The 16,052-nt window shown below is 44.7% G+C and overlaps 1 protein-coding gene across 2 annotated transcripts in view; it reads right to left on the bottom strand.

The window, feature by feature from the left end:
• ACOX1 (acyl-CoA oxidase 1) overlaps nt 1-16,052 on the bottom strand; it is a 35,344-nt gene that overhangs the window by 5,557 nt on the left and 13,735 nt on the right. The window contains exons 3-12 of one of the 2 annotated variants that reach the window (XM_090059255.1): nt 13,844-14,004; nt 9,034-9,141; nt 7,120-7,239; nt 6,460-6,575; nt 5,423-5,592; nt 4,922-5,084; nt 3,546-3,736; nt 3,047-3,226; nt 2,048-2,153; nt 1,821-1,964 (exon numbers count right to left, since the gene is read on the bottom strand). In XM_090059255.1, the coding sequence (XP_089915381.1) occupies nt 1,821-1,964; nt 2,048-2,153; nt 3,047-3,226; nt 3,546-3,736; nt 4,922-5,084; nt 5,423-5,592; nt 6,460-6,575; nt 7,120-7,239; nt 9,034-9,141; nt 13,844-14,004 (1,459 nt within the window). Of the gene's footprint in view, nt 1-1,820; nt 1,965-2,047; nt 2,154-3,046; nt 3,227-3,545; nt 3,737-4,921; nt 5,085-5,422; nt 5,593-6,459; nt 6,576-7,119; nt 7,240-9,033; nt 9,142-10,527; nt 10,689-13,843; nt 14,005-16,052 lie in introns of both variants that reach the window. The other variant, XM_090059254.1, reaches the window with a different exon arrangement.

Genomic DNA, 16,052 nt, shown 5'->3' with positions numbered 1-16,052 from the left:
CCTTATAGGCTTGGCAGTGCTACGCTGGCTAGCACTACTGAAGAAAGAGACTTGGGGGTCATCATTGACCACAAGATGAACATGAGCCTTGTGGCAATGCGATACTGTGGCTAGTAAAGTGACCAAAATGCTGGCTTGCATCCATAGATGCTTCTCAAGCAAATCCTGGGACGTCATTCTCCCCTTGTACTTGGCCTTGGTGAGGCCGCAGCTGGAGTACTGCATCCAGTTTGGGCCCCACAATTCAAAAAGGATGTGGAGAAGCTTAAGAGAGTCCAGAGAAGAGCCATGCTCACGATCAAAGGTCAGGAAAACAGACCTTATGATGACAGGCTGAGAGCCATGGGGCTCTTTATCCTGGAAAAGTGCAGGCTCAGCAGTGATCTGATGGCCACCTATAAGTTTATCAGGGGTGACCACCAGTATCTGGGGGAATGTTTGCTCACCAGAGCACCCCAAGGGATGATGAGGTCAAACGGTTATAAATTACTGCAAGACCCTTTCAGGCTGGACATAAGGAAGAATTTTTTTTACTGTCCGAGCCCCCACGGTCTGGAACAGCCTGCCGCTGGAGGTGGTTCAAGCACCTACACTGAACACCTTCAAAAGCAAATTGCATGCTTATCTTGCTGGGATCTTATGACCCCAGCTGACTTCCTGCCTTCAGGCAGGGGGCTGAAGTCTATGTTCTTCAGAGGTCCCTTCCAGCCCTAATGTCTATGAATCTTCAGCCTGCTCACCTTCCCTTCCCTAGGAAAAAGCTAGTTTTAACCCTTTCACAGCTACTGTTGGCAGTTCTTGGCTGCTTAGGAAAAATCTGAAACTGCAACTGCTATTAAAGGACTGGACCTCCATGGGCAGATCTGTGGTTTTGAAAAGTGGTAAAAAAGAAAGTCTGCAGGGTAGTGAAATAGGAAAGAGCCAGTATAACTAACAGAGGGCAAAACTGCCAGAGAAAGGATAGCTTGATTAATGGAACATAAAAAACACTGAAAAGGAGAGAGGGTCATTAACACCTGTGAAGAGTAATTAGCAGGAAGCAAAGACATGATAATGAGCCTGGAAGTCAACTAATTCCCTTTAGCACTGCGTGAATAGAAATGCCATTGATGCTGCTGGGCAATTGGTTTTTCACTTTGGGTGGAGCAGGAATCAAGGCAGAGTGCAATTGCACCATTATCCACCCTCCCCACTTTGATCTCCCCCTCCCCTCCTTCTTCTGGAAGGAAGAAGAAAAGGCAGAGCAGCAGCAGCAGCAGCTGCTACCTGACAGTGTCTAAATGCTTCTATGCTGCGTAGATCACCAGCTTCCCTACTTAAGACGTGTGCCCCAATTTCAGAAGGCTAACCTTTGGGGAAAAGATGTGTGATATATTCTTCAGCACTGTTGGGGCTGAAAGATAGGGTAAAGGCTTAGGACAGTTCACTTGGAAACTCTCACCAAGAGGCATGTAGAAGGCAAAAGGTTTGAAGACCACTTGTGTTTATTTGTAAAATGGGGATTACCCACATTAGCCAGGGTCATGATGACGCATGCATCTCTGCTGCTGTTGCCCTGCCAGTACACACCCTTTCTTTGTCACTGATCTGAAAAACAAGATAGGCCTGAACAGATGCATCTTCTACCTAACAGCCACCCATGTTTCTGGCATACGCCAAGGCTAAGCTAGTTCCATCAGACCTTCCACCAGAACAGTTCTGCTACATGACTTCTAGGATTTAGCACTGGAGACCACAAGCTTGACCACCTTTTTCTTTCGCATCTACAGGGCATGGGAATTATCTCTTGGGATCTAAAAGGGCTGGAGTGAGATACTGACCTGCAGGAAGTCCCCCGTGTGCTTACTGATTCCATGGAGAGCATACAGGAGACACAGATTGGTCATGATGGCACGAACAGCTGCATCACTTATCTCCGAGAGCTTTGCTGTGAAGAGCTTCACCACCACATAGTGACAGTGTGCCTGAAAAGAGGGATTCAGGGTTGGAAACAGCTGATGGTTGTTTGGATGCTCCCACAACACGCTTATTTGGGCATTTCACTGACCTCTGAAGCTCGCACCAGATCAACAGAGGTTCGGTTCCAGGCATCTTCCTTGCTCTCCCTACGGTTCAGCTCCCCTTGTAAGTTCTTTGCTGCAGCTTCTACAAGTCTGTTCCACAAAGGACGAGAAAGAGAAGCTGTCTGCATCAAGGCACCACATCTTTTGTACTACAGGAGGTTAAATTCACAGAAGCCTGTGTTTTACTGATGCATTAAGCCTGGAATTACTCAATCTCTTCCCTTAAATGAATGCAGCTCCAGAACTCGCACACATCCTGCTGTAGGAAAGGTGCAATGACACAAAAGTAAGGAAACAAGAATGTGTGCAACTGTTTGCATAGATACACTCATGTATCATCTGTGATTTTTTGCACCTCCTTAGTTACTAGACTTATACAGTTTACTGGGGATGTTCAGTCCTAATATTAATTTTAGTGTTAGTAAATTTTAATATGGTTTAGATTTCAACTGAAAGAACTCAGAGCTCCTGCCAAAGAAACCAAGGAGTACTTAGAATAACAGAATCTACAGAAAAGTAAGGCTGAAAGGGACTTCAGGAGGTCATCTAGTCCAGCCCCCTGCTCAGATCAGAATCTACATTATCCTAGACAAGTGTTTAACTGCTCTTAAAAACTTCCAGTGAGTGAGATGCCACAATCTCTCTAGGTAGCCTGTTCCATTACTTAAGCTACCCTCACAATGAAAAGGTTCAACTTACATTTCCACTGCTGCAATTTAAAAGCCTTGCTCTTTGTTCTGTCCCATCCTAGCACACTTTGGTTGTGTTGACTGAAACACTAAGAATCCAAAAATGGGCTGAACTAGCAGGAAGCAACATTTCTTAAAGACAGGCAGATGATGGACTGACAGAAAAGCTCTGTAGATCACAGATTGAGAACTGCTGCACCAACAGAACAGCATAGCTTTGTCATGTATCCCCTGACACATGTATTCAAGATAATTTTGCAAGGGCATAATCCAGTACATTGAATGTGAACTCACCTGGATGCCCGCACTTTATATGCTTCTACCAGGCTGGCTGGATCATTGATGTGCACGGTTGTGGGTCTAGCAGCCACTTGCTGTGGTTGGATGCGTTGCCCTGAGAGGTCATTAAGGTACGATACCATTCCACTAACCAACTGGCCCGAACTAACCTGAGCATAACATTTGACCAGGAACCTGAAAGCATTGAAGAAAGAAGTAACTACATTGCATGATTTATTTGGAGAGAAGAGAAGAGACATTCATTTCAGGATACAATCTACAGGGCTGCTAACAAACATGCAAGCAGGAGTCGCACACACTTGCTCTTCTAACAGAAGCCACAAAGACACAAATAGAGATCGAATAGAAAGAATACTACAGGTCTGGTGATGGCGTGGAGGGGAGGGATAAGGTCTGTGCACCCATCTAACCCATCTCCAGGACACACAGACTACACACAGACACACAGACTACTAATAACAAGGTGGAGAGATCTCGAAGGAAGTCAATTCACCTAGCTGTCTGCAGCATCATGACAGTGTTTTCTCCTTCGTAGGTACAGGATGGAGTGAAAGTGACATAGATATCAGGAAGGCCGCTGCAACGAGAGTAGCCATGCCCACCACATGCCATTCGACATTCCTCAATGCCAGCATTGGCTATCCATGAAGTGAATGCCTTCAGCCCTGCAGTCAGTGCATGGAGCTGACAGAGAGAAGCAGAACAAGTTAGTAGCTGCCGGTCATATCTACTGTATTAACAAGTGGTTTCCCAGGATCCCATTCTTCATTTGTATTTCCTTTATTACCTCACATAGTTGCCTTCAGCTGAAGCTTGTGGAATAAATATTGCGTACTTTACACCATCTACCTGCTACACAACAAAGGAAAATAAACACTGAAAGCCCCAGAGCTAGAAGGGACCTCAGGACCCTGGCGCCTATACACGAGCACCAAGGCTGCTCCAATGTGCTTGAATTCAAGGAGGTTGGAGCAGACTTGATTAGTCGAGCCTGCTGGAGCATGGCAATTGAAATACTTGAACAAGCTTTAGTTCAAGTGTCCTCTGCCGCCATTTTTAAGTACAGGGACAGTGATACAGGAGACACGGAAGCACACCCTGGAGGAAGTGTAAAAGTGCCCTTAGAGTCCAGGATCATCCCTATCTAAACCATCCTAGACAAGTAATTTGTCTACTCTATTCTCCAGAGCTTTGGAGAAGCTACAACTCACACAACTACCAAGCATAATGCCCAAAATAATCAAAAGCACTTTTTAACTTGTTACAGGTCAATTAGTGGAACAAGGGCACTATCAATGACTAAAAAAGTACTTCCTGTCCTTGCAGCGACAAAACAGACTTGAGTTCCAAGGAAGAGCACCATACTCCCTACTCCAGAGGAAAGCCCAAACCCCCAGAGTCCCTGCCAATCTGACCAGGGGTTAAATTCTTTACTGATCCCAAAAATGGCAATTGGTTATTCAATTATTGTTTACTCTGTGAAATAATTTTTGTTGAGTCCAATCATACCTGAAACCTTAGTGCTGGTAAATGCGAATTCAATCATCCAGTTCATGCCTCTCCGTATGCACAACAGGATTCTTTACAGTATGTACCCAAGTGCTCTGCCTAGTTAGGAAGACTAATTTAGAAAAGACTGGAGAGGCACTCTGATAGACAATGAAAGAAAAAACAATGTATTTTTCCAGCTGAACCATTAAATGTGACCCGGTGTCTCCAGATAAGTCATCACCCTGGACTGAAAAGGAGCCTAAAAAAGAATAATCCTTTACTGCTTGTGCTAGAAAGCCTGGTCTACTAGATCACAGACCACGATAAATTTTATAAACAGTGTTCAACAATGCAATGATTTTCAAGCAGGATGAGTACCTCTGGCAGCTGGCTCAGGTCTCCCTCATTGATGTCTCCTGTAATGCGAAGATAGGTTTCTTTCATGTAAGCTCCAACAAAATGAAAGGCATATGCAGTTGCCAGGAGAGGAAAGAGTTTGTATTGTTGAGTCTGATAATCCAAGATCTGGGGCTCTGGCTCTCTGTGGCAAAACAGAGAAGAGTTTAATTGCCACAATTGTCAATTCTCCTAAGAGGTTTGTTAGGAGTCCAGTAGAACTGCTGCTTCTAGTGGGAATACCTGCACGTATTACTGTGAAAGTAAAGACATGACTGAAAACAGAATGAGTTTGGAACCCAAGCATGCTGGGAGGAAAAGGGTTTTCTACTGAGAAGAGAGTTGGGTCTGTGCATTAATCAAGGTGTCCAGCAGAAGTGTCTGGCAGCTGGAAGCGTGTAGGAGCTAGGTACATGTGTGTGGATCTGCTTCAGTCTCATAATTCAGAAGGTCCCCAACTTCCATTAAAGTCCTTACACTCACCCTGGCTTCAGCTCAGACTGGTGCCTCACTGCACTGTAACGAATAGCAATGGTGCAAGCCCTGGACAGGGAGCGAGCAGAGTCACCCACAATGATGGATCTGATGAATACCATTGTCCCATAAGTCAGCTTGTCACTGAGGGGTTTCACATACGTACCATCTGGTTCAACCTAGAAAAAAATACCGTGTTGATCCAAGACCGTTCCTCCCTTGTAAAACTTTCAGTACTGCTATTTTGGTGCAGAACAGAAGACGTGTCAATTTAGCTACCAACTGGCAGTCCAACTTCAAGAATCTTGTGAAGAGCATCTAGTATCATAGACTGCATGCTTCCCTTGACCCAATTTCAAAGGTTTTCTGAAAAGATGAAGGCTGGAGAGAGACTTCACAGAATGTCTCCTGAAAGGTGGGGCTGCTAATTCCTGTGACTGGCCATACTCTAACTTGGCTAATTCCACCTGATCTCTATAGTCCTTCTACAAGTTCATTTGGTGCTTATTACGTGTACATGGTACAGTAGCTAAACAACTTCCAGGTCCACCTCTATTGATCAATGTGACTGCATTTCATAGAGCAATGTGGGATAAAGTGCAGCTATGTAAACAAGAAAACATACTGGAGTCCATTCTTAAGAACCACTGCATGCAAGCAGAGGGGGATTATTTAAAACAAGAAAAACTGCACAGGATACCAACTACCATTTACTAATAATATATCTTTAATGAACATTAGATAAAACTTTGAAAGACAAAAAAACATTTTTACTACTGGCCTCAACATACAGGGTTGGTAGGGCTTTAAAAGGTACCAGAACTAAAGGCTGCTATCATTTATTCCATGCACTATTCAATAGCAACAGGGGCCAAAGGAGAAGAGTTGAATCAGGCAGATGCTTAAATTAAAGGAGACACATTTTGTTCTGCACAGCAAAGCTGGTAGCTGTCACACAGGACCTTAAAGGTGGGGAATGAAAAATAAGAGGATTCCTAGCATTAGCAGGGACACTGTGGTTAGAGTTGGCTGATTAACCCCCTTACCTTGGCATACTTCATGAGCATGTTTTCCCGGGGGATACGGAAGTTATCCATTTTTAAGTAGCCATTATCCATTTCATCATAACCAAACTTTGGTCCGATGTCACCCACAGTAATACCTGGCCCAAACCAAACAATTTCCATTAGGAAAGGAGTCAGAATTAATAGACAGGCATGAGGCCCAACCCATCAGTAAACTGACACTGTAGACTTCTGGACGCTCCTGGTATTCTGATGGGAATAGCAGCTCAGGAGTAGATTTCACATGACCTTGGCTGGAAGGGCAAGGATGGAAACCAACTGGGATTTTTATAGTCCACATACAAGTCCACAATAAAGGGACCGGGGTAGCTCCTTCCAAAACGAGGGTGCGGGGAGCTGTCTCCACAGTATGTACAACCTGGGATTACGGGAACAAGATCAGACTGCATGCTAGCCTGGACTCTGGGATCACCAAATCATAAGGTAGGACCCAAACGGCTTCCAGGACCACACAAGGCCTATCCATTCGTATTTAGGAGCTCCTCATTGCACTGTTATCTGAATTCAGCCTGGATCATAAGCTATATACATTAGTAATAGTTTCCCAGCTCTGTGGTCAGACAGCAAATGACTTACTGTATCCTTATCCTCCCTGCACTCTCGCTCAACCCAGACTCTTACCTGGCAAGGGTTCATGGGTGCCCAATTGCCGAATGGGTACAATGAAGGCATGTAACCCTTTGCATTGCCCCTGAGTGTAGAGCTGAGCCAGGACGATGGCATGGTTTGAGGTCTTTCCGACTGCAAGGGGAGTGGGAGGCAAAAGAGAAAAAACATTTCAATATACAGAAACTCCCTTTCCCATACAGCAGCATCTAAGATGACATTTATTCTCCCATGCATTAAGAGAAACCTATCTGCAGTGCTAATTAAGGGTTTGATCTTAGAACTGGTTTACAAATAGGTCATTAACAGGGATCCGAGTCTTCCATTTCCAATGGAAAAACAGTAAACTGCGGATTTTACCTCTTACCAGAGGCAAACGCAGATTTCTCATTTTACCCAAGATACCTGTGGATTTTGCAGTTTTGCAACGAGCTCTCTGCAGCCTGGCAGAGTTCTAGCCTGAAGGGGGCTGGGGGAGCAGGAAGAGGGTGGTTAGGCAGGCAGCGACATGTGCATGTACATACACATTGCCCCAGGCAATCTGGAGAACAGCTCCTGCAGGTAAGTGGAGGGGTGGGAATTGAGGCCCCCATAGTGAGGGAGAGAGGGAAGGAGTTGGGCAGTGCCTGGGGCTTGAGGCCCAGGACCCAGGGCTACAATGCACTGCCACAAGGCCCCAGCAAGGAGTGGTATGTGGCTGCAGGTGGCTCATCCGTGGGTTGCTGCCAGCTCCCCACTACTGCACACGCTCCTAGAGGACAGGGGGACCTGTGCCCTCCAGATCTGTGCACGGGGTGCATGCTGCAGGCTTGTGTTCCTCACCCTGCTGCCCTCCCTCGGGCCTCCGCAGCCTGGCCTGTGCGACTAGGTGCTGCAGGGAACAGTGCAGCCATGCAGGAAGCTGCTTACCTATGAGCTCTACACTGCCCATGTCCTGTGCACACAACCCCACACCGTTACCTCCGCTGCAGCTGCGCAGGCAGGAGATGCATTGCCAAGGTAGTGCAGAACTTAAAACAGCAAGCAGCTTCCTGCACAGCTCCACTGTTCCCTGCAGTGCCGGGTCACACACCAGGCTGTGGAGGCCCTGGGGGAGGGCAGCAGGGTGGAAACCCACAGCAGGCAGCATACAACCCCTGCCCCATGTACATATGTGGGGGGCACAGGTCCCCCTGCCCCCGGGGAGTACGTGACATGGCAGGAGGCAGCCTCCCTTGCCCAAGCCCGCAGCAGGCAGGCAGCAGGGGGGAAGCTGGGCTCTGGTCTGCTGCAGCAGCTGCCGCCTCCTGCCAGGGGCAGGGGGCTGTGGACCCAGGTCTCTGGCCCTATAGCCCTGGCAGCTGGGGGCCCCCTTGGGCAGGGCTGGGGGAGCAGGAGCTTTTGGTCAGGGGAGTGAGGGGCACAAGCAGGGCTGGGGGGTTGTGGGGGGAGAGCGAGGGGTACCAGCAGTGCCAGGGGGCTGTGGGGAGTGAGGGGCATGAGCAGGGCTGGAGGTCTGTGGGTGGGAGAAGTGAAGGGTAGGCTGGGGGGGAGCTGTCATTTTAAATCACAGATTTTGGGTTTTTTAAATCAGAGAATTTCCTTTTTTTTTTTTTTAAATCAGGGAAAACTAGGATCTCTGGTTATTAAGGTCACTAGTAGCTGCATGTGGAGCAGCTGCAAGATAGTCTCAGGAACTATGTACAATGTTGCTGCTTTGGCAGGACTTCTACTGAAGCAAAAGAGAGTTCTGCCTAAGTCAGGAAAGCAGGCACTTCACGTATGAGCAAAGACTGCAGATGAACTTTGATACATCTCTTAGTTGGCTGACAGGTGATATAGACTGATACGATACAACATTTGTTATGTGGGTCTTGGATCAACACCACCTCCAGAAAGAACAGTTCCCCATTTAGTACCCAAGTTCAAATGCAGAGCACTTTCACTTACGTCCACCAGGCCACCACTTAATGGAAGTCACAGTGGGGCTGTTGAGAATGAATTCCTGGGTAGCTGGGTCATAGGTGGCAGTGGTCTCCAGGCCTCGGAGATGAGTTCCTGTAGGCATTTTGCGAATTTATTTTGACAGACATTAATCAGAGCACAGAAAAAAGGAGAGAACAAGATAGCAAATCACCGAGCTCCAGTAGTGATGCAAGTTACATAACCCAACTGGTGAAAGGAGACACTATGCCACATAGTTACAATACAGCAAGTACACAGACTGGTCCTCCTATGGGAACTGAATCTAATTCTCCAGAAACATACCAGTATTTCAGTGTTCCAAGCACCTCCAACCTGACACTGCCTGTCTTTTTTTTGCAGCAGCAGGAACATGAGAACTTCAAATACTTCACAATATCCCTACCCATTTTTAATGACACTGCAATCTGACTGTAAAACAAAGCCACATCCAATAAACAAATCACATACCATGTACTATTCTCATTACTTTATCCCTGGGGTGGGGAGGGGAAGCTGTATATTCCAGCTGATGGGAGCTGTTTTTTTCAAACAAAATCATTCATAGCCCCAAGTGAAAGCATGAGAGCACACCATGGCAGGCAGCTGTTAGATGGATAGAGACATTTCATCTAGTTAACAGTTCCATAAATTACTTCCACCGTCACATTACAAAATCCTCATTTCATACATTATTCACACTGAAGGCTGCTGTTCCTACCAATGCTATTTTTCCATGCACAGGTATCCAATCAATCTAACAAGTCAGTTGTGCTCATCCAGCACCAGGACCTACTCAGGTATTTCAGGCTGGCTGACTATTACACAGCCAGTGACTCGCTTAGGATAGATTCCTAGATCAGAGAACTGGTGGGTAACTCACGTTCACCACCCACACCACCCACACGTTCACCAATCCGTTCTTATTTTCCTTTTTCTTCCGGTGTACTCTTTCAGTCAAAAGATTGAAAGGTCTTCTGTACCCATGCATTTCTCACTCAGAGTTGGCTTTATATGGTCAGGGTTGCCTTATTGCTGCTTTTAGTCTTTGGAAAGGATGGCAGGTGCTCCACAAATCTCTGTACTCTTGCCTTCAAATTGAATGCCAAGAAGGGAAAGGTGTAAACCATTCTGGAAAGTTAGCTAGGTTTACAAATAAATTAGCTGCCATGTGCTGAAATCACCAGACCCACATAAAACAAGGTATTTTCTTTAATCGGTCTCCATGGAAGAGGTGCAATCAAATACACCCAGATACCACAGTGAAGGGCACCATAAACCCTTAAACAGAAGGGCAAACACTGAGTAGTGTTATAGGTGTACATCTGAATCATTAACACTTCACTGTGAAGAAACAAATTCCCCCAGTCAAAACTGCATGTGAACAGATTCTGAATAGCATACACTATTTTCTCTGTGAGGAGAGAGATCCTCCATGCAGAAAGCCACCCATGGTAATAGATTGGAGTGAATGTACTGTACCATGGCCCATCTCGGTCTGTGCATAAGTGCCTATGATCTCCAGGTTCCAGGCCGGCATGAAGAAGCGATCCTGTTGTTCCTGGGTTGCCTGGGTGAGGAGGGTAGGAAGGAACATGCCCAGGTGAAGATCCAGAGGCTCAGGCCGTCCATGATGAATAAAGCTGTGAAGAAATGCCGAGGTGGGGGGTGGCGTGAAAGGAACATTATGAAGGCAAGTGTGAGATTTAGAGTGAAGAGTGAAAGAGAGAGGGGGGGGGGGGAAAAAAGTCTTGTGTAAGAATTTAGCAAGCGTGTTTCAGGAAACCCACCAAAAGCACTTATCGAGAGAAGACTCTGCTTATGCTAAAAACCAGACATGCTGTAGCATGTTCTGTTTTAATGATAAGCAGGGCTGCAACTGCAACATGCCCCTTTTTGGTTTCAGCCACAGTTTACAGAGAGCAGCTTATGTCTTGGGAGTTGAGTTGGATGAAATCAGACTAGGGCTATTTTGGCACTGGATTACACGTTTTCATTACCCAACTGAGGTTACAGGAAAAACCAAAACCCCTTTCTACCTGAAGACCCTCTGGTTTCAGTAGCATGAGTTATGCTTCCACTCAGATGATCTAAAAACTATGCCTAGGACTTCAGTGCCATACACATCCCATTTTTGAGTCCAGGATTAGGTTAGAATCTTATTTTATTGATGTAGCAGGTTTCTTTCCATAGAGGTCTAGTAAAGAGCTCCTCCTCCATCCCCCCAACTATTCATTTAAGTCTTTAGGAACCTTTTAAATAAACCAAGCAGTACTCTGCATGTGCAATCAGCCAAAACTGTGAATAAACCACAGTTCTGAGAGGAAAGCCAAGGTGTATCATTTTAGGGACCACCAGTACAAAGCCATCCCCATGTTATAACAACATGGGCTTTTGCTTCATCTAGCTCATGCCAACTTTGGTCAGGTATTAACTGACCAGGAAACTTAACAAGAACCTATTCAGGAAGCTGTAAGACTTTGGATACCAACAAATTAAAACGCATTAACACTAGTCTTGACAGCTCTGTCTACTTACAGAGAGCTATTTTTCTTTGATCTTCATAATTCCTAGCTATGGCAACCTATGTATTGAGCTCTCACAAAGCAATTCATCCACTTGGGATTTCCTGTGAGAAATTTCATGCAAGGGCACCTTAAAATAAGATTCTAACAGATCTTAAAAATAGCCAGAGAACAGAATTAGATCTCAAATACTTAAGACTGGCTATACTATACAGTGGTTACCACAAAGCAATAAAGTAGACAAGATGTTGGTGTTGCAGAAAGAAGCATTGACCTTAAAGGTCTTCATTTGGTACCTCTAATTTTACAGCCTCAAATAATGCAGGCACCCTCTCACAAACCAGTTTTTTGGTACAGTTAGAATATTTATTACATTATATAGTTCCCTGAAAGAACAATGGTGTGAATCTGGATGGCTGACAGGGCACTAGAGCATTTTAGCAGATCTAACTGTACTTCAATGTATACTGGAATGCTCTTTTATATACTGTGCTTCCTTTACTTGGTTGTTTCCATATCAACCATCTAAAAGATGCATTGACAGCAATATTTTCAAAAGTCCTATGCCTTACAGTAATCCAGAATTAATGATCAGTTACCATTAGAAACAAAATTTTTTTAAAAAGTGAATTAAGAGCTGGTGAAAGGTTCTGACTTGACAACCAAATATTGAAATTCCTATTCACCAGTAGGTACAGCACGGGCGATGGCAATATAGTGTTTGCAACCACTCTTCCAACTGCCTCAACACCATGCTGGAGGAGACCTACTTTAGGGGAGAAATGAGAGAGTTTTGTTTCTGTTCCAGACCCACAATTCATCCCAGATATAGTGGGACTTAAAAGAATGTTTATTATGAAATGGACTGAAACCAATTCACAAAACGGCCACTTGAGAGTAACTACCACCAGTCTAGGGTAAGAGTGAAGCCAGTAACCTATAGCTTGAAGGGTCTTTTTCCAAGACAAACCACCCAACTTCAACTAAAAGTCAAGCTTTAGAATAAAAATAAAAACAAACAAAAAGGCCCCAAAACATGGTAAGTGGAGCGTAGTAATTATTGATGCAGCTTGTGTGACATTAGAATAATTAATTACCCAACAATCTTAGCAAGAATTTCAAACAGCTATACATATTATTGATCAGGAATCATTCAATTTGGAAGACACGCTTGCTGTAAGACACTACCACCTGTATTAGTTGCTGCATGATTTCTTCATCAATATATTCTGGTTAGTCACAGAGTACCGTGAAAATTATAAGCAGAGGCATTACCAAGCATGGAAGTAGGACAGGTTAAATGAACCACAGCAGGTAAAAGAAAAGAAAAAAAAAATCCATCACTTCTGTAGGAGAAAGGGAATGAGTTCAGCAGCCATTCTTTCCACTGTGTCTCCTTGATTTCATACCTTCTTTTCTTGAGCTAGTAGTTTGCTTTAGAGCTGGAACCAAAGTTTGCAGATGCAAAGAATTCTGTCAAGCAACTTTTCTTTGCATTTTTTTGTCTGACAAGTAGTAGCAGCAGCAGCAGCTGCCAAACAGTTGAGGCCCAACCAGAGTTTGTTACCTGATCCAGGAAACAATATCACATTTTCCAAGTCTGAATGAACTCTAACAACATAGACAGCGCTGTCACCATTTGCTCATTCACTGCAGCATTTCTTGCTGGGATGCGCACCATGTGCAGTTCTAGGTCCTCTGTCATGTGAGACGGCCCACAAAAATTCTCCTGATTCAGAATAAAGTCTTGTGTTTTGACAACGAAGTTGCAACAGAGATGCTTTGGAAACAAAGGGTGCTTGGGGCAAGGTGCCCCAACAACTTGATCTTTCATGCAACCCTTCCCTGCAAGCTACAGTGTTTCTAAATAAGCTCTGCTTCCTTGTTTGGGCAGTCCATCACTGCACTAGCTAAGAACTCTGCAATGTCTGTGTCCTAAATTCAGGCAAAAATACAGTTAACTGGGAGCTACTGGTACCATATTCAACATGTAAATCAAGTTCCTAAGGGGAAAAAACAGGCTTATCTTAAAACAAAATCAACAATTAGGAGATCATTAGGTAGGCAGGAGGTGCTTCATGATCACTGAAATGGTAAGAGAGACAGTCTCTTGCTTTCAGATAAAGCATCACTGGGCATTAACAGGTTTGTGTTTTTTAAGTTACTGATTTATTTTAGTCTTTCACCCTTTGGATTTACTTATGAAGCATCACTGATTCATTAACTGGAGTCACAGAACAGAGGTTACCGATCAGACCCCACAGGGAACTAACCATGCCCCATTTCGGTCTGGGCGTAGGTGCCAATTATCTGCAGTCCACAGGCGAGAGGTAGCCATTTCTCTCGTTGGTCAACAGTGCCCTGGTTCTCTATGGTGTGTGTAAACATGCCGAAGTGGAGATTTAAGGGCCCAACACAAGTGCCCAAGCATATGCTACAGGAAAGAAAGAGAGATCAAGGTCTTAGTTTTCTTTTACCTATGCCCCTGGAAGTGGTATGCAATAAACAGCTGCATCTCTCTTTACTGCTGATGGACTTTCATTACAGACCAAGATCAAATCCCAGTCATGTTGAAATCCTGTGCAACACTAATGGGAAAGGAACCAACATTGTTAGAATTATATATAGCTACATATAAGCTAAAAAGAGTGACAGTTGTGAGTCATGAGGATCCAGTCCCATCACTGAGTTTAGGTTCAGGAAGTGTAGCCATCATGATGAGGCTACTAGTTAGGATGACTTCTGGTACTGAGAAGGAAGCAGCTTTTTCCAGTGAACCATTCTTCTTTCAGAAATTATCTTTATCTTGCATCCACCAGGAGCAGGATTGTGAACTTTATCATTCCACTTGAGTCAACCACTCCTTCAGTGAAAGGTAAATGTTTGGAACAGACATCCTTCTGCAAAATGAAGCCTATTATTTCGCTAAGCTGAAAGTGATTGAGAGGCATCTGGTCTGGAGGGAAAGCAATGTATTACTGCAAGGGTGAGGCACAAGAATAGAACTGCATCCTAACATGCAGAATTCAAACAAGACAAAAAGTTTTAGTTCACAAGTTATACAGCATGGAATATTTCAACTTTCTCTTTGAGGCTCTAGAGGACCTAGATATACTGCCCAAATATGTTCAGCTGATACCCCAAACCTGGAATGACCAGGATAAACAGATGCACAGCACTCTTTTGATCCATCAGTTGCAATACCTAGAATTTAGATAGATACTTAGGATAAAACTAGGCTCTCTTCCCTGCTATAATGTACCTGCAATGGGAATACTCCTTGGACCCAGATATGCCTTTAACACGGGGTGGGCAATTATTTTGGGTGGAGGGCCACTTACTGAGTCTTGGCAAGCCATTGAGGGCCACATGACAGGCAGCCAGGGGCAAATAATATTAAATCTTCTAAATTTTTTAGGGGTTCCGCAGGCCAGATAGAACAGCCTGGGGGGTGGCATCTGGCCTGCGGGCCACATTTTGCCCACCCCTGCCTTAACAAATATTAGTGAAGTCAGAGACAGCTCATGGGAATACAGGCAGACATACTGAGTCAGATCCCTGGTATTTAGAGCTTTTGGGTGCCTGTACACACCACAGATTTTAATCCACATTAAATTTAATATGTTTATAAAATTTAAACTTGTTTATTTTGGAGCATCGCATCAGTGTTTGCACACACTAAGTTTTCTAACAAATTAAGCTTTGGAGTGTCATATCTCTGTTTGCATGCACTAGATTTTCAAACAAATTAAGCTCCGTCCCGGGGGGGGGGGGGGGGAGGCAGGCACCCACTCCATGCCCATTGCCCAGCTAGCAAACTGGACAAGAAAAAAAAAGTGGAAGAAATTTAAAGTGAAAGCAATTCAAAAGGGTGAACTGCAAAAAAGTCGCAGCGCCATCTGGTGGACAAAGAGGCTCACTATACATCTTTGAGTGCCTTTGTGTTTGCACTCAATGAATTCATGGACACAGCTGTTTAATTCCTGGTGAGCCAAACTAAAAAACGTCCAAGGAGTTCTAGTTTAATGCACCCAAAAGACTTTTAAGGCATCTGGAAAACCTGCCTGTGTAAACAGTCACGCAGTTGCAGCGCAAGAAAGGGCAATAACGCGGCATGTACAAAGGCACTTTCAGTGTGCCTCTATAGTGCAGTTCATCATCAGCACTCCACACTCACTCTCTTCAGAATGAATGAGAGCAGGGCAGAAGGCTGATGTTTCAGAACTGGATCCCAGCACTATAACCAAGTCCCGGCATCATACAAAAGAGTGAAAAAGCACCTTACTACCGGCGATGCACAAACAAAAGCAACTTGTTTTAATTTGCCAAAAGAAGAGCAAAGCAGTGAAGGGAAGAATAGCAATGAGATGATGGACAGAAATCAAGTTAAGGAGGCAGAAGAGAATGGACAAAGCAAACAAGGAATATTCAGGGTCTTCAATGTCCCTGGCTGGCCAAAAATTCCTTTTCTTTCTGACTGTG

The sequence above is a fragment of the Crocodylus siamensis genome, chromosome 8 (genome assembly GCF_052110815.1).
Source record: "Crocodylus siamensis isolate JL-2025a chromosome 8, ASM5211081v1, whole genome shotgun sequence".
NCBI lineage: Eukaryota > Metazoa > Chordata > Crocodylia > Crocodylidae > Crocodylus > Crocodylus siamensis.
This window is presented reverse-complemented; position numbering and strand designations above follow the sequence as displayed.